The sequence below is a fragment of the Branchiostoma lanceolatum genome, chromosome 6 (assembly GCF_035083965.1).
Source record: "Branchiostoma lanceolatum isolate klBraLanc5 chromosome 6, klBraLanc5.hap2, whole genome shotgun sequence".
NCBI lineage: Eukaryota > Metazoa > Chordata > Leptocardii > Amphioxiformes > Branchiostomatidae > Branchiostoma > Branchiostoma lanceolatum.
The window spans coordinates 12950091-12967813 of record NC_089727.1 but is presented as its reverse complement, the minus strand read 5'-3'; the positions used below and the strand labels follow the sequence as shown (position 1 = coordinate 12967813).

Here is a 17723-nt window from a genome sequence, read left to right as displayed (position 1 = left end):
TTTTCATGGAGATACTGTTTTGCGTGCGTTTGCGTGTTTGTGTGTATGTTTAGATGGATTGTAATGATATTTGGTATGTGGGTAGGTGTTGAGAGGAGAAAGGTCAAGGTCGATTTTGGGCCCCCTGGTATGTGTGACTGGAACTGCAATGGCGTCTTTGTAAAAATCTTCTAAGAAGAATAACTGAAGAAAGAAAGGACAGATTGTCATGTTATTTGGTACGCAGGTAGGTTGGACAGAGATGTACACACTGTAGCACAAATTATGCAAATGAGGACTGAATTTGCATTAGTAGGGAGGAAAATAGTTTGCGTGTGTGTATGTTTGTGTCACCGGATGCTTAAAGTCAGCATAACTGTAGAACGCGTAGATGGATTGTAATGGTATTTGGTATGGTGGTAGGGGTTGAGAGGAGAACGGTCAAGGTCGATTTGGGGCCTCCTGGTATATGTTACTGGAACTGCAATGGCGTATTTGTGAAAATATTCTAAGGAGAATAACTGAAGAAAGGAAGGACAGATTTTCATGTTATTTGGTACGCAGGTAGGTTGGACAGAGCTGTACACATTGAAGTGCAAATTATGCAAAGTCAGTGTGTTTGCGTGTGTGTTTGCCTGTGTGTATGTTTGTGTCACCGTGTGTGTATGTTTGTGTCACCGGATGCGTAAAGTCAGGATAACTGTAGAACATGTAGATGGACTTTAATGATATTTGGTATGTGGGTAGGTGTCGGGAGGAGAACGGTCAAGGTCGATTTGGGGCCCCCTGGTCTGTGTCACTGGAACTGCAATGGCGTATTTGTCAAAATCTTTTTAGGAGAATAACTGAAGAAAGGAGCGACAGATTTTCATGTTATTTACTATGCAGGTAGCTTAGACAGAGATGTATACAATGAACTGCAAATTATGCAAATAGGACTTAATTTGCATAAGTAATGAGGAAAATCTATATTTGCAGTGTTGTCCATTGCATACTAGCATCTGTTAGTAGCTATTTACGGCGAAAGTGGGTCACTTCTCCTGGGCCCGACAGGTGGGGGTCATACCATTGAGCGACATAGAATGGGGGGAACTAGTTTAATAAAAAACAAAGTTTCATGGAGATTTTGGGTCCTAAGACTCTTGTTTACATTTGTGCCAAATTTTAACTCGTTTCATACAAAAATGAACCTGCTATGGTACAAAACGCTTTTATTCTGAACCTCCCTGGTACATACTCTGTCAATTAGATTACTATGAGAACCAATGTGCGAGATAATAACATACTCAAGTGACACTTTTGGGTAATATACTATAGATCCAAAGGTAGGGAAGATGTTATAGCCGAGAAATTGATAGCTGTTTAGCAATATCATTTCTGCACAAAAGAAGGTACAAAGAAATTTTGTACCATTCAAGTTAAGAGAGAATGAAGTAGAAATAGATGAGCCATGTTATTCAAACGGACGATGATGACGACGTCTTGTGGCACCAAAACGAGGGCGGGGCAAAATATAAACAAACGACCTCAGGGCGTCACTTCCCACAGCGGGGTCATGGTAGTCAAGAAAGACGACAGCGAGACGTCACGCTTGCTTGATGGACAGAACGTCTCAAGACACGTACGACTCAAGGCAGACAGTGCCCCGTATGTTGGTACGTATGGACGTGTCACTGACGAACACATGACGTGCACGTTAGAAGTCGTTAATGACACAGAGTCTTGTAAGACGGATGAGGGCTTCAGCTGTGGGAAGTTGTCAAAAAGGCAAATCCTGTCTTTTCTCTGCGTCGGTTTTCTGAACTTTGCAGGGATGTCCTGCGAAGCTATAATCGCTCCGTTCTTTCCGATCGAGGTAAGTGAGCTTCAGTCAGTAACTATATGCACACACTTGCCAGTCTAATGTGTAAAAATCAGAGAGGTCGCTATGCACAAGCAAGACCTAGATACCCGTGGGAATATTTGTTTATCGCTGTGGGCACTTTTGAAGATGGTGCGTGTGAATAAAGAGATTATTTTGACATAAATGGCGATTGAGTTCAGAAGACCAGTACTGGCACTATCAATCAGCATTTAGACCTAAATCTAACACTTTACCTCAAAAACCCTGGTACCGGTAACATATTGAATAATGGACTATTCTAAGTGAAGCACGTGGACGCTCCTTACTGGGTTGCGTCCTTAAGAGGCGACACCTGGTCTGGAGCACTCCATGTGCGCTTACAGACCACCTGTATATTCTCACCTGTCCATAGAACCATTCACATGCATCAGAGCATGTTTCCATCTTTTGAATCTACGCCGCGCGCAGAGGTTGAACGGCTGTAGTTGGAGAGCGATAGAGGAGGACAGAGATATGAGTGGGAACTTGATAAATCAAGGGATTCACTCTCGTCCCGTGCCGTCGAGTTTAGAGCGGCCCGCCTAACATCCACTGGATAGGTCGTTCCAGCGGCAGACAGCGGGGTTCCCCAGCCGAGAAGAGGCCATAGAATGCGTCGTTACAAAAAAGACTCACGCATATTCGGTGTAATCGGATTGTTAACTGTAGTGTACGCTGTGGAGGACTAAGATGTAGTTAGGATAAATAAGTTCGCGAAAACACACACACACGCCCTCTTTCTTTTCTGTTCAAGGAACCTTTCGACTTTTTGCCCATATATTAACTTTCTACCTGAGTTTCGCCATTGGTCGCTTTGGATGATATACAATTCTGTGTGTATAATCTAGCCTTTGCTCACAGCGTTCTACTTGTTGCCGCCCTGTAGGCTCTACGAAGAGGGGCATCGCAGACAACAGTGGGATTTGTATTCGGATGTTTTAGTGCAGTCCAGTTTCTAGGGGGGCTGGTCTTCGGGAAATTTGTGAGTTTTCGTTTATACCTATACATTGCGTACACGTCGCTCCTGTCACACAGCACAAAAATCGATTGGTCGACGAGCATTCGAGCTGTAAATGACATAATCAGCAATCCGCCTCGTGTTCGCTCGGTCATCGCGTTAATTTTAAGGGATCTGCCGCTATCAGTCACAGGTCAACGAGCCCCGCTTGATACGATAGGGCGAAAAATACCAGCGACCACTGGCGATCAACAGATGGCGTAGCTCGTCGACTATGTAACAACGCCATGGGTATATCAGGCCATGTTGATTTCATTACATTGATGATATCCACGCGCGCATCAATTTTCGTCTGTTTCAAAAACAACTAGAGTTCCACGACCTCATACCTTCGCCAAATGATTTTAACCATTGTGACTGACGTATTAGGAGTATTTCTCATCAATTATAAATCATACCAGTTGATTGTCTTAAAATATGACATGTCCAAAGTATGAGCTTAACAAAGTATGAGCTTAACAAAGAAGGTGATGCTAATATTGATCATCAATTATGCAAATGAGGCCCTTATCAGCATAATTTGATTCAACGATGTTCACATTCACATAAATTCCCGATGCCACAAAAAAAGTATTAAATGCATGAAATTTCCGCCATTTACCAGTATGGAATTATACTAGTTTCTCATTTAAGTATGCAAATTAGGCCCACATTTGCATATTTTCTATCTTCAACATTCCTCTCTTCCTAAGTTACAATTTGAATAGTCATATCATGGCACAAAGCAGATTTTTTAAGGGGCCTCATTAATTATGCAAATTAGAATCTGATTTGCATAATTATCGGCCAATCATTCTAAGCATCACACAAGCTATCGACATACCAAAAATCATGACCATCCATCAAGCCCATCTTGAGTTATAGTATTTTCTCATTAATTATGCAAATGAGGTCTTCATTTACATAGTTCATATTAATTAATATTTCTCTCTTCCTCACTTACATATGTCACATGTTTCAGAGTCCTATCATGGAATTTGGCGGATGTATAAACTTTCCTCATTAATTATGCAAATTAGATACCGATTTGCATAAAAAGTATCTAATCATGTTCATCATCACTCAAGCTATCTACTTACCAAAAATCATTGCCATCCATCAAGCCCTTCTTGAGTTATTCCCTTTCAAAGTCAGATGCAAAACCTGCTCCTGCAGTTCCAAAAAAGCCGATAGGGGGCCCAAACCCATACCACTTACTCTCTGTCCAAAGAGCTATCTACCACTCAAAAATCAGTTCCATAGCATGTCCAGAACACGAGATATCAAAACAGGAAGTTCCGCTGCAGTACCATAACAAGCCGCTAGGGGACCCAAAATCTAATAATTTCCTAGTCTCATCAAGACCTACCCACCTACCAAATATCAAGACAATCCATCCAAGCCTTCTCGAGTTATGCTGTACATTACATACATACATACACACAAACGCTACCCTCTGCATAACCTTCTCGGCGAAGGTAACAAAAACGTTTTCGGCCATACTGTAAATTGTACAAAGAAGCTGCAAATTGATAAAATATCTGTTGTAAATTTCAAAAAGATCTTGCGGAAAACGGATACTAATGTCGTAGAATGCCAAAGTAAACTTCAAAGTCAATGAAGAAGATGTGAAATAACAGAGATGACGAATCTGTTATTCGGTATACCATACCCTGTATGCTTAGTTTGTTCATTCTTCTTGTCAATGAACACGTAGATTTTTGTTATGAAAGCAAGTTTTTTTTCCCAATTTTTATTTTATTCGCACGCTCGCAGCAGTTTTCAGCTCGCGTAATTTTCATTCCACAGATCACCACCGTCGGGTCAAGGTTCGTGCTGATCGGCGGCACGTTTGTGGCAGGGAGCTGTTCGCTGTTGTTTGGGTAAGTCTGAAATTTTAGTAAAGGACCAACTTTTCCCTCTTGATTTGGTGAAGTAATCCAATGTGGAACAAGAGTTCGAAGATCTCAGGCCTCCTTAAAACATTTAAAGGCCCTGTCACACCTGTGCGTATGAGTTGCGCATGAACTTTTTTGGAGTTTATGTAAAGTTTACAGGGAAGAAGTTGTTTTCTTCCTTGACCCACCGTTGTGCAGCGTATCGAACCAAAGAAATGACGTCTTTGGCTGCAAACCTAGCCCAAAACAAAAATGTGTTAATACGCAACTCATGCGAACTTGCATATATGCACAAGTGTGACAGGGCCCTAACGTTTCTCGTATATATACTTTGATTGTAGTTCATTGATTATGTAACAAGGTTTGATAACAGAATTTCATATGTCTATTGATTCTCATTCTACGTTGAACGTGACTAGCATATGGAAAATATATGATTATTTATATTATATATAATTTTAGTCTGTTTGTGTTTTCACAATTATACCTCCCCGTGAATTAGTAGCCTCTTCCATTGACCCTATGGCCTGGATAGTCTGTCATGTCTAATATATGTCTATGTTGCTCTCACCATCTTCACATACAGGTTTCTAGAGTACATGGAAGGAGCAACATTTATCGCCTTCTGCTTTGCCATCCGCACTATGGAAGCCCTGGGTGTCTCCGCACAAATGACTGCAGCGACAACCATCCTGACCCACGAGTTTCCCAACAATGTGGCGAAAGTCATGGTATAGTTCAATCTTGCCTTTGTCCTTTTGGTCTTACACCTGACCTGAGCAATGAGCATATCAAGCCATTTGAGATATATATAAATAACGTAATAGAACAGAACATCAGTACTCTTCTACAAACGATTATCATAACGCATATTAAGTCAAGGGTTACACGAATTGCAATGAAGGTCGCAGCGAAGTCGCAGGGCGATCGCCGTCAAGTGGAATGTGGACCTTAAGCCCCCCCCCCCCTCTCACTGGACCCGCGGCACCCGCGATCGAATTGACAAAGCACTCACCGAATTTCATCGACAAAACGAATCTTTTTAAGCTTTGTTTGTTTTGTTGTGTTATTGGTCATACGTTTTGAATGATATTCCCATTATAAAGTCAAGGGTAACACAAATCCAGTTTAGGACGCAGCGACGTACGTCGCCAGCGTGCCGCGGGTCCAGTGAGAAGGGGCTGTAGGAGTGGTCGGGAGCAAATCCATGGGAAGGTTCTGTGTGTGCTACAGCACTTTGTACACTCAACGTTATATTTAAGACGCTGTTTATCAAAGTATTACTTGCGAATACAGGGGGTCCTGGAGATCTTCTCAGGACTCGGCATGATGACAGCCCCTCCCATCGGGGGTGTCCTCTACAACGTGAGTAACCAGGTCTTTTATGACTCTTTTTCACGTGAACATTCTGTGTTGGGCGTAAGTGAACTGCACATTCATTGTCTTTTAGTGTGATGATGGTATGAAAGGATGAACTGCACTAGAGGCATCGTATTGTGTCATCTAGTATTAGTCCGATAACTCGACCACAAAAACTTTCCATTGTAGATTAGTGTGTGTGTGTAAAAAGCATAACTCAACAATATGTTGATAAATCTCCATGTGTTTGTAAACTGCATAACTCAAGACACTGTGGATGGATCTTCATGACATTTAGTAGGTTGGGTGATAAGGGTAAAACGAAGTTTGATTTTGGGAAGTCTGGCGGCTTTCTATAATACTGCAGCGGAACCTTCGGTTTTGATATCTCGTGTTCTGCACTTGGGGCAGTGTCAGCTCTTTTTTTGGAACTGCAGTAAGCCTTTTTGATAAAAAAATTTCTAAGAGAATAACTAAAACAGGGGTTGGTTTATGTTAATTGTTTTTGACATGTAGGTACCTTAGCGTAACGAGATTATGATGCAAATCCTGGTCTAATTTACATGATTCATGAGGGAAACGTATAATTATTCGGCCTTGGTAATATTGTCGATCTATATTCGAGGACATCGGATTGCAGTGGGCCGTTGAAAGTCAGATCCCTGGTTTCGCTACTGTCGAATCCTATCTGTGCCTGTCATAAAGGTTAACATCATTTGGCGAAGGTGTGAGATCCCGGAACTCTAGTTTTAGGCACAGACATTGTTGTCATGTTATCTTGTTCTGATAACAACAGCTCGGCGGGTTCAAACTGCCGTTCTTCACGGTCGGGGGTATGATGCTCTGCTGCTGTGCGGTGTTGGCTGTCCTGGTTCCGACCCAAGTCGGTGAGCGGAATTACCTTAATGACCCACTTGGCGGTTTATTCCGTTGTTACATGTCACTGGCCATTCGTTGTGTCACCGCAAACACAGACAGGTAAGCGGGCCATTAACGTAACTACAATATAGCGCCCTTTCAAATTGACACTGACGTCATTGCTGTATAACCAATAGAAATGAAGGTCTGTAATTGGTTCAGGCAGCCGAACCAGTTGATGATAAACAAAAAGTGGACACACACTGAATTTTCTCTCATATTTCTTAGCAACATATACAGCGTAGATCGGGCTTTTCTCATTCTCTGACTATTGTGTAACGACGAAAGGTCTTATTTACCTTGCTGTAGATTATTTCTTTCCCATAGATAACACAACAAGACTCATTTTGCCGACTTTAAATATATACTCTAGATGTTCTATGTATGTTTCTGCGTATATACTATCCTTTTCATAGTATGTGTTAACATCATTTGCTGTTTTTGTACAGATGAACAGGAAGAGGGAAAAGTCGTGTCTCTACTTTCCTTGCTAAAGATCCCAACTGTCATCATGGCCTGTACGTATTTGAAAATATGTCGTATATTTCTTGTCGAAAATCCATTAAGACAAAAAATGTGATAAAAATACAGGACAAAAAGGACCGTTACTGGTAAAATGCTTTCAAGGTCTATTTCATTGTTTTCATGATACTAAATATCGAAATGACAGCTTTGAATTTGAAACATGTTTTGGGTCCGAGTTTCTTTTTTTCGTTTTGTGCTTCATTTTCTTCAAAGTATTACATTGTTTGGTTGTCATTGTTGTGTTTGCGACAATCGATTCCATTGATATACGCGATACTAAAGTAAAAGAGACTGACAATGAGCTCAACATTACTATGATCTTCTGTTCTCACCACAGACTTTTGTAACATTGCCCAACAGAGCTTTATCATGTACCTATACTCAACATATGTGCTGTTTTTCCTTTTTGTAGGTGGAGTAACCGTTGTGCTTTTCTGTACCGTTCAGTATCTTTACCCCGTGTTTCAGCCATACGTAACAAAAGAGGTAAATTCTGGTTTTTCATTATTTCCCCATCCTATATGATCTTCTGAACTTCTCGTGTTCTGAACATGCTATGGTCATGACTTCTGAGTGGTAGAAATCTCTTGGGAGGGAGAGTAAGTCGTGTAGGGTTGGGCCTCCTAGCGGCTTTTTTGGAACTGCAGGAGCCGATTTCGTTACAAAATTTGAAAGAGAATAACTCAAGGAGGGGTTGACGGATCCATGACATTCGGTATGTAGACAGTGATGATTGACAAAATCATAAACTAATTATGTAAATCAGGGGCTAATTTGCATAGCTGAAATCTTATAAACCCGCTGCATTCCATTATAGGACTGGGTATAGAAGATGATCAACTGACATAATTCAAATGAGGTTCTTATTTGCATAATAGATGAGAAACATTTATGATATGCCAGTCGCAAAGGCTAACATCATGATCAGTCGGAGAAGGTATGGGGCCGTGGAACTCTCATTGTGAATTATCTGTACTAGGTTTTATATTAACCATACGGACAACTTTTCTTTTATCAATGTGTTACAGGACTATCTGTGAATCGTAATGACTAAAGAATGGTTCATGTTCAATGTTCACAGTTCAATGTTACCCCTGCGCAAGTCGGTCTGTATTTCCTGCTCTTCGCTTCAGTGTACGCAGTTTGTGCGCCGGTATGGGGGTGGCTGGCCGACAAAAAGGTAAACAGGACAGCTAAACTCAAATCCAATCTTCATCTCCATGAAAAATGGAGATATTGTTTTGGGTCTGTGCATCTGTGTATTATTGTTTCCGTATATTCGATTATAGTAAGCATAATCCAAGAACCTCTTGATGTATTATGATACTATTTGGTATGTGGGTAGGTGTTGGAAAGACGAAGGTCAATGTCGATTTTGAGCTCCCTGGTATTTGACTTTGGTACTGCAACAGAGCTTCCTTTTTTATCTTTGACCTTGCTATGATATTTTGGTGGCAGATAACTTGTTACGTTATCTGCCGTAAAGGAAATAGACTTGACCTCATTATGAGTGATGCACCCAGCATCTGCACTCAGGTTCAAATTGATCCCGAAATAGGCAAGTCAGACCACTACCTGCTAAGCACTTCAATATCATGCTCTCCGGTTCAGGAGAAAACCACTCCAAGGAAAATCTGGATTTACCAGAAAGCTGATTGGGACGCTCTCCGGAATGAACTTGCACAAGCAAAGTGGGACACCATGCTGGGCCCAGACAACCCAGAGCTGTCGTGCACTAACGTTACAAAAACAATACAGCAGGCTATGGAACACCATATTCCGAAAAAGACACTACGAATCTTTACAGGAAAACCGGAATGGTACAACGAATCATGCGAAAGGGCCCTGCAGAAGAAACATAAAACTTGGCGTCAGTACAAAGCAAAGAAAACCCCAGAATCTCGGTCAATATACAACAAGGCGAGAAACAGCTATACCTATGTTACCAGGAAAGCCATTAACAATCACAAAAAGAGAGTCAAAGAGAAAATGACCACGGGCCTCAAAAAGGGAAGTAAGAGCTGGTGGTGGACTGCTAAGAGACTGATGGGCCAAGGAGGCAAATGTGACATCCCACTCCTGAGCTCTGAAAATCAATCATATATTCACTCCGAGGAAAAAGCAGAATGCTTTGCAAACATCTTCGCAGAGAAATCCACCATCCCTCAAGACGAGAACGACAAAGACGTCCCACAGGTAGAGAGTAAAACTGCATCTAGACTGAAGAAGATAGTATTTTGGCCGAAACAAGTGCGAAAAGTTTTAACAAAGCTCGACATCAGCAAGGCCACGGGTCCAGACTCAATACCTGCCAGAGTCTTGAAACATGCTGCGCCGGAGCTGTCCAGACCCCTAGCCAAGCTATTTCAGCTCTTACTGAACAAACATCACATGCCAAAGCAGTGGAAAGTTGCCCACGTAATCCCCGTGCACAAAAAGAACAGCAAACATGACCCAAACAACTACAGACCAATCTCTCTTCTCTGCATAATAAGCAAAGTTATGGAAGCGATCATAAACAAAGCACTGTGGAAGCACATCGACAAGAACAGACTCATAAGCGACAAACAATTTGGTTTCAGGGCTGGTCATTCCACTGCAGATGCACTGACATACGTCACTCAACATTTACATGATGCCAAGGACAAAAGACAGGAAAGCAGACTGATATGCCTCGATATAAGTCGAGCTTTTGACCGCGTATGGCACAGGGGGTTAATTGCAAAAATGAAAGCCATTGGCGTGGACGGTCACGTGCTCAAATGGTTTGAGAACTACCTTGCAGACAGAGAACTAAAAGCAACAATCAGCGGGAAAACTTCTACCGCCAGACTCATAAACACGGGAGTCCCCCAAGGCTCAATCCTTGGTCCCCTACTCTTCATCATTTACATTGATGACCTGACAGAACAGTTAACAAACACAGCAATGTTGTACGCCGACGACTCATCGATCATGAGAATCATAGAGAGGCCAGAGCAGCTCTGTCGCTGAACACAGATTTGCAAAAAATTCAGAACTGGGCAGATTGCTGGAACGTCCTCTTCGGCGCATCTAAGTGCAAATGCCTGACAGTCAGCAATTTAAAAGACGCCGAAGGCAACCATCCCGAGCTCAACTTCATGGATACTACTCTTGAAGAGGTAGATGAAGCTGAACTGTTAGGGTTAACGATCCGAAAGGAACTGTCCTGGACACACCACATAAAAAAGATGGCGACGGATGCAGGAAAACGCCTGGGACTTCTGAGAAGAGCCGCCCCTTACTTGACTCCACAACAGAGAGCCACCATCTACAAAAGTATGGTGCGATCCTGCATGGAATATGCCTCTACAGTTTGGATGGGAGCTTGCCCCACATCACTAGACCTGCTTGATGCAATTCAAAGAAGAGCCATAAGACTTATAAATCTCCCACAAGATGAGTTGGACAGAAACCAGATTCAGCCCCTGGGACAACGTAGAAACGTGGGGGCCCTCACTCTCCTGCATCGCATGTACAACAACAACGCTCCTTCACCACTCATCAGCCTACTCCCGGGACCGTACGTACATCGACGTGAAACCCGCTTGTCAAGATCACAACACTGCAACGCTCTGGAACCTGTCAAGTCGTCCACAACGTCACACAGAAGAACCTTCCTCCCAGCCACCGTTAAACTCTGGAACTCTCTGCCACAGGACATTGTGACTCTTAAGGACAAATGCAAATTTAAGACTTGTATTAATCGCCACCTTAGTGTCCCTCGCCAGCGCCCTACTATATAGATACGGGTCAGCTGCTAAGCTAAGGCATGGTGTTAAACATAGAAAAAAAAAACGTAAATAGAAATGCTATAGGTTTGAGCCCCTTAGCAGATTGCTCCGCAACTGCAGATTGCTACGCAACTGCAAATGGCGGATTCCCATTATAGTTGGTATGCAAGTAGCTTGGACCGTACAGCGAGGTACATAATGAAGTGCAAATTATGCATATTAGGACTTGATTTGCATAATTAGTGAGGAAAATCTATCTTTTCAGTTATTGCCATTATAGGGCTCAGCATAATCAGAATATATAAAGACAATTCAAACTCTACTACTGTATAAGATTCGGAGACTTAATTCGGAGATTTAATTCCGGAGACTTTATTCCGGAGACTTGATTCTGAAATTAAGTCTACGAATTTTATCCACTTGTAGAGTTTGAATTTTCTGTATATATTGTTTACCTGGATGTCTAACCTTCATATACGTATATTCAGAATAGTTCATGGAGATATGAGGTCTCCGAACTCTTGTTATTTTGGGTGCTAAAGAACTGTAAGCACGTAGTGCTCTGTTTTGTCTGATGGTTGCTTGTTGATCTTACAGAAATATGTGAGGATCATGATGATATTAGGACTGCTGGTGCTTTCAGCCGGGGCACTCCTTATAGGACCGTCCCCCCTCCTCACAGACTACCTCACTCTCCTGCCTAAGTACGCTTCTAGCTACGATATTGCTATTATATATTGCAATACATTCACAACACTAAAAGTAGATTTTACCAATAGCGATACATGCCAGGCTAGTTTAGTAATACCAGCAGTAGTGGCTGCTATTGGCAACTATTTCCAGACTCAAATGCAGCTGGTCGCTATTAGTAAATCCCACTTTTGGTGCAGTGATTCTATTAAAAGCAAACAAGCCACGAGAGTACGTAATTACAAGAATTCGGTAGTTATCTAACTGTTGTAATAAAGTATATATGTGCTACATGAAATATGCCAAAGGTGAGGCACATTTTTCTCCATTTTTTTTCCAGAACAATGTGGATGAATATCATCGGTATGGTAGTCTTGGCGCTGTCCGTCGGTCTAGTGTCAGCACCTCTCTTCAACGTGATGCTCTGGGCGGCCAGGTAACAACATTAGTTCCTGCCATCATCAACATGTATTCGGATCATGTATTTCTCGCATAGCTCACGGCGTCTATTTTTTACCGGGTTCCGCGTTAAGTTTATTAAAGTCTGATCATGAGTTAAACTAGAGTTAAGTATTTGTGCTACATACACTTCAGGTTTGCTATGTTAGTTTAGCGATTACGGGGTCTTTTTATGAATATGAATTGGTACTATTTTTTTTTCTTTTTATTTGAGTTGAATGTGTGATAGTGGTGTGCCGATTTGTTAGAAATAGAGAGAACGCTAGCGACCCCCAAAAAACCCTCCAAAGAAAATGGTATGGCGACCCTGTGACGTCACAATTCAAGATGGCGGCCAACACACATGACAACGGATCCAACAAAGGTTTGCTACGCAAACCTATAATGATTCGGGATCCAGGCCGGGCCGCAGGGTGTCCGACGGGGCCACGTAGGGATCACACCCAAAGAACAAAAAAAACAGCCCGTGAAGTACCCAGCAGGGCCCCTTGTTTTGAATTTTGTTGCCGTTTTTGTTGTTTAAAGTGATACAGGGATGGAGATCGACTTCGCTACTTACGGCCTGGTGTCCGGGATTTTTGGTGCATTTATGAGCATGGGGTAAGTTACTATTCATCCATGGAAATATGTATCTATACTTCTCTGCCTACTTCGGGGTACATTACTTGTACAACACTAACGGACGAAATGGATATAATTGCTAAATGTACATGTGGCAGATCTTACTTTCCCTTGTAACTGTTCGTCATACTGATAAACCATATCATTACCACCTACAACATGTGCGAAGCACTGCTGTAGTAAAATCGCACAGAATCTCCTGTAAAACGACATGCTCTTCTCTGATATTGCAGAACTTTCATTGGTCCGACAGTGAGCAGTGCGCTGGTAGAGAAGTTCGGGTTACCGTGGGCATCAACGGCATTCTCAGGGTTTATCTTATTTTCCGTAAGTACTTTAAATTGTGAGGGTGTAAATTTCTGATGTCTAGTTGATCAACGATTGAAATGTAAGGAGAGACGTTTCATTGTATCTATAGTTTGTATTTGATGCTTCGTTGTATCTAAAATTATGTTTGTATACATCTAAAAATCACAACTACATTTGAATTTTGATTTTATGATTGAATAGGATTGATAAAACCATAACTACTTTTGAATTGTAGATGTTGCTGGTGCTCACTTTCACCATCTGTGAAAGCGTGTGCAAGAGGTAAGACTTGTCAGATCCCTGAGTTTTCTTGTTATCTCCATGAAAAATGGAGATATAGTTTTGGGTGTGTCTGTGTGTGTGTTTGTTTGTTTGTCTGTCTGTTTGTTTGTTTGTCTGTCTGCCTGTCTGTTTGTGTTTCCACACTACTGTAGTCAGCATAACTCAAGAATCTCTTGATGGATTACGATGATATTTGGTATGTGGGCAGGTGTTGTGAAGCCAAAGTTCAAGGTCAATTTTGGGCCCCCCCTGGTATGTGACCTTGGTACTGCAGCATAACTGCAATTTTTGTATCTTTTGACCTGGACATGATGTGGTCTTGATTTTTGGGTGGCAGATAGCTTGCGATGTAATAAAGAAGTGGTGTAGGTTTGGGCCCCCTAGCAGCTTCCTCTGGAACTGCAGGGGCGTTTTTGTGAAAATCTTCTAAGGAGAATAACTGAACAAAGGAACAACGGATTTCCATGATATTTAGTATGCAAGTAGCTTAGATAGAGATATAAACGATGAAGTGCAAATTATGCTAATTGGGACTTAATTTGCATAGCTAATGAGGAAAATCTATATTTGCAGTGTTTTCCATTATCAGGCTCAAATACATGTAACGTATGTAGTTTATGGAAAGTGGATCATCAACAGATACCAATTATGCAAATAAATTCCTTATTTGCATAATTAATGCAAAACACCATATCTCATCCTAATTGAAAAATTATAGGACTGTCAATATGATATTTAGTATGCAGGTAGCTTAGACAGAGATATACATAATGTAGTGCAAGTTATGCTAATTGTGACTTAATTTGCATAGCTAATGAGGAAAATCTATATTTGCAGTGTTTTTCATTATCAGACTCAAATACATGTAACATATATAGTTTATGGAAAGTGGAGCATCAACAGATACCAACTATGCAAATAAATTCCTAATTTGCATAATAAATGGAAAAATAACATAATTCATCTAATTGGAAAACTATAGGACTGTCAATATTGCAACATGTGTAAGTTAGATAAAGATGTTTATGACCAAGCATATATTATGCAAATGTGTAAGTCATTTGCATGAATTGAATTGTTCATGGAGATATGAGGTCGTGGAACTCTTGTTTTATCTGGAACTAGTTTGTTCAACGTTCGCTAATATAATGCTGCCGCTTGGAAATACTTGTCAAATAGTGGAAACCGTACTTTTTGCAGATGCCGTGCTGGACCATTGACCGAGGAGGAAGTTCAAGGATTGGTCCTGACGTACAATAAAGTCCTGACATCACCTTAATGGAGTTCTCGTCTGATTTTTTCTTCTAATATATGATGTATGAAGATTTTGATTTCAAATAAACGAGAATGGTAAATTAGAAACTTACAAATCCTTCCTGTCTAAGAATTAGAATAAAGTTTTGAATAATCTTCGAATTTCACATATTTAGAACAAATATTATCCATATGCCATCCTCACGTGCACTGCAGTCCGTTGTTAGGGCCCTGCGTTTTTTTGGATTAAGTAAACCAAAAACAACTCATGCGGACTTGTATATACGCACAAGTGTGACAGGGGCTTTAGCTTTTGGTAGACAGGGTATTGTGCCACTTCTGATGTTAATGATTAACTTCCTTACGTACACCTATGCACAACAAGAAATACTAGTGGGGGCGTATTTTGTTGACCCTCGGGGTCAAATGACGTCCAAGTGCTTAACATCCGGTGGCGGTATAACATAGTATGATGCAATGCTAATATAGTATGATACGTTAGAGTATGTAAGCAGCAGACAGCAGCGTGTGGAACCATACGTTATGGAAGTTTAGACATAGCGATCGTGAACAAGTAAGTGTAGCAGGCGTATTAGCGAGCAGATATGACGTCCTCAATTATACAGTACGGGTGCAGATCATGCAGGTGCGAAAAACGGTGTCCAAGACTTGGCAAACATGTTTAATGAGGTTTGGGCCTTATCATGCCAAACAAATACACATTGGAACAAGCTGTATATGTAGCAGGGCTTGGTTCACTGGGAGGTCTTTGGTACATAGAGATAGATTTGGATTTGAGCCTGGATTGTTCGTACTCCCCGAAATCTGACGTACACATGTTCGAAGACGACCGGTAGCTGTTCAGTTTCGCCACGTCTTTCAAAGGGATCCCGAAAAATGAGTCAAAAGAGCAGACATTCGGACACTGAACGCCTGGTACGAGCACAGGCTGTGTCGTCACCAGAAAACCCAGCGCACGTTCAAGGCCAAGAAACATACGGAATTGTGACAGTTGAAGAAGACGCAGTGTCTGTTAACGATACAGAGACCCAAGCGGAAGATGTGACACGTACTTCGACACGTTTGAGCTTAAGGAACGCTTCAAAGATTGAGATCTTGACTTTCGTCAGCATCGGTGTTGTCAACTTTGCAGGATTCGCGACGTATTCAATCATCTCGCCTTTCTTTCCGAATGAGGTGAGTAGTCTATACATACATATATGGTAAGTCTCGTCAATTTGCATAACGGAATACATTATATCCATATGTTCGTTGTATGTTCACCAACTTATAAATTGGAGGACGAATGTCATTTTGTTATAGAATGTAAATTATACACTATGTAGCTGCAGACCTGTTACATGTACAAATTAATATTTCTAATGCAGCTAGACAAGCCTTCCATCTCAAAATATATCTGTTCCCTTATATCAACTTTGAACATGTTTCCTTGTGACCTGTACTTAGCCCAGTGTGTCAAAAATGTGCGATAAAGTCCAAATAAATTCATAATTCCAGGCTATTCAAAGAGGCGCGTCCCAGACTGTCGTGGGTGTCATCTTTGGTTGTTACGCCGTCATCGCTTTCTTGTCTGGGACAGTCCTTGGGAAATATGTGAGTATGCAGGCGTCAACATCTACTACAATTACATCTTAGAGCTACTTCAAAATAAGAATCATGTCCAGCAAACGCCCCTGGGAATTTTCGCGTCACAACATCCGATAAGATTTGTATTGCGCATTCTAATCATATCAGTGCCATCCATAGAAATACTACGAAATTCTTTCTCCTCTGCTAACCATGACACATACTTATTCATAAAATGCATTTGACGGTGCAATACATCTCCCCTGCTCTAGGTGGCAGTTATAGGGTCAAGGTTCATGTTGATAACGGGGATATTCGTGACCGGATGTGCCTCCATCCTATTCGGGTAAGATTTACAATTTCACAGAATTTTAGACAAGCGATGATTAATCTAGATTGGTTTGTTTTTTTTTTGCATTTTTTTTTCTTTTTCATACGTGTTTATCATTTTAGCAATGACTATAGACTTACCAAAATGTATTCAATATATTTCAACGTGTTAGTTAACCTACCATGTTTTAATGGATAGCACAACCCCAGAAGCATATGTTTTATTTCTTGAGTGACCATTTTTCCGAATCCAAAAAAATTGATATATTCTCCTAGGTTTATTTCATATTTGACCTGGATCCTCAGCAATTATCCCATTGGAACACATACTTAAGATCAGCATTCCCATCAAAAATGATACCATCTTCTGCTGTTGTGTACCTCTTTATGTAGAAGGATTTGTCTTCGCCTGACAGGTTCCTAGACTACATGGAAGGAACCACGTTCGTGGTATTTTGTATCGCTATCCGGACGACCGAGGCTCTGGGAGTGTCTGCGTACGCCACGGCAAGCACCACAATTCTCACACACGCGTTTCCAAACGACGTGGCGAAAGTCATGGTAACGACCTATTTGTTATTTCAGCAGTTATATTAACTTTGCCAATATTGTTATGTTTTTGATGTCGTTTGTGGGTTTGTGTGTGAGCAGCGTAACTCGAGAAGTATGGATGGATGTTTTTGATCATGTTTGTTATATATATGGATAACAAGTGTTGTCAAAGTGAACGACAAGTATGCGCCTCCCACTAGTGGTCTTCCATCTTACTGTAACAGAGATAGACTCTATGACAGTTTGTAAGGGTATGGTTTCCAGGGTCAAACAGAAACATCGAAGTGTCAGTTATGAATTTTCCATCAAAAAGATTGGAAACGGTC

General features: G+C 41.3%; 2 protein-coding genes across 8 annotated transcripts; both read left to right on the top strand.

Annotated features, from left to right (window-relative positions):
* The first annotated feature begins 1211 nt into the window (after window positions 1-1211).
* Window positions 1212-15036, top strand: LOC136436702 (MFS-type transporter SLC18B1-like). Of its 7 annotated transcripts, none has more exons than XM_066430904.1 (15): window positions 1229-1834; window positions 2748-2843; window positions 4668-4741; window positions 5343-5487; window positions 6053-6133; window positions 6912-7002; window positions 7483-7551; window positions 7971-8044; window positions 8640-8738; window positions 11911-12017; window positions 12344-12439; window positions 12988-13062; window positions 13317-13410; window positions 13628-13674; window positions 14875-15036. In XM_066430904.1, the coding sequence occupies exons 1-15, from the start codon at window positions 1430-1432 to the stop codon at window positions 14951-14953; spliced, it is 1632 nt and encodes a 543-aa protein (XP_066287001.1). In that variant the 5' UTR covers window positions 1229-1429; the 3' UTR covers window positions 14954-15036. The 7 variants fall into 7 exon arrangements, with proteins under 7 accessions (XP_066287004.1, XP_066287001.1, XP_066287002.1 ...); XM_066430905.1 differs by having other exon boundaries at window positions 1246-1834; window positions 6053-6121; XM_066430908.1 differs by lacking the exon at window positions 1229-1834 and adding an exon at window positions 1896-2508.
* A 331-nt stretch (window positions 15037-15367) lies between these two features.
* On the top strand, window positions 15368-17710 carry LOC136436695 (MFS-type transporter SLC18B1-like). Its single transcript, XM_066430899.1, has 4 exons — window positions 15368-16125; window positions 16447-16542; window positions 16788-16861; window positions 17262-17710. Exons 1-4 carry the CDS (start codon window positions 15826-15828, stop codon window positions 17440-17442), a joined length of 651 nt encoding a protein of 216 aa, XP_066286996.1. The 5' UTR covers window positions 15368-15825; the 3' UTR covers window positions 17443-17710.
* Window positions 17711-17723: the final 13 nt, after the last annotated feature.

Bases quoted from the DNA above. Each gene is read 5' to 3' on its own strand.
- LOC136436702 (XM_066430904.1), top strand. From the start codon at position 1,430: ATGTTATTCAAACGGACGATGATGACGACGTCTTGTGGCACCAAAACG. The intron at 8,739-11,910 runs GTAAACAGGACA...TTGATCTTACAG, and splicing joins GGTGGCTGGCCGACAAAAAG to AAATATGTGAGGATCATGAT. The intron at 12,018-12,343 runs GTACGCTTCTAG...TTTTTTTTCCAG, and splicing joins TACCTCACTCTCCTGCCTAA to AACAATGTGGATGAATATCA.
- LOC136436695 (XM_066430899.1), top strand. From the start codon at position 15,826: ATGAGTCAAAAGAGCAGACATTCGGACACTGAACGCCTGGTACGAGCA. The intron at 16,543-16,787 runs GTGAGTATGCAG...CCCCTGCTCTAG, and splicing joins GGACAGTCCTTGGGAAATAT to GTGGCAGTTATAGGGTCAAG. The intron at 16,862-17,261 runs GTAAGATTTACA...TTCGCCTGACAG, and splicing joins TGTGCCTCCATCCTATTCGG to GTTCCTAGACTACATGGAAG.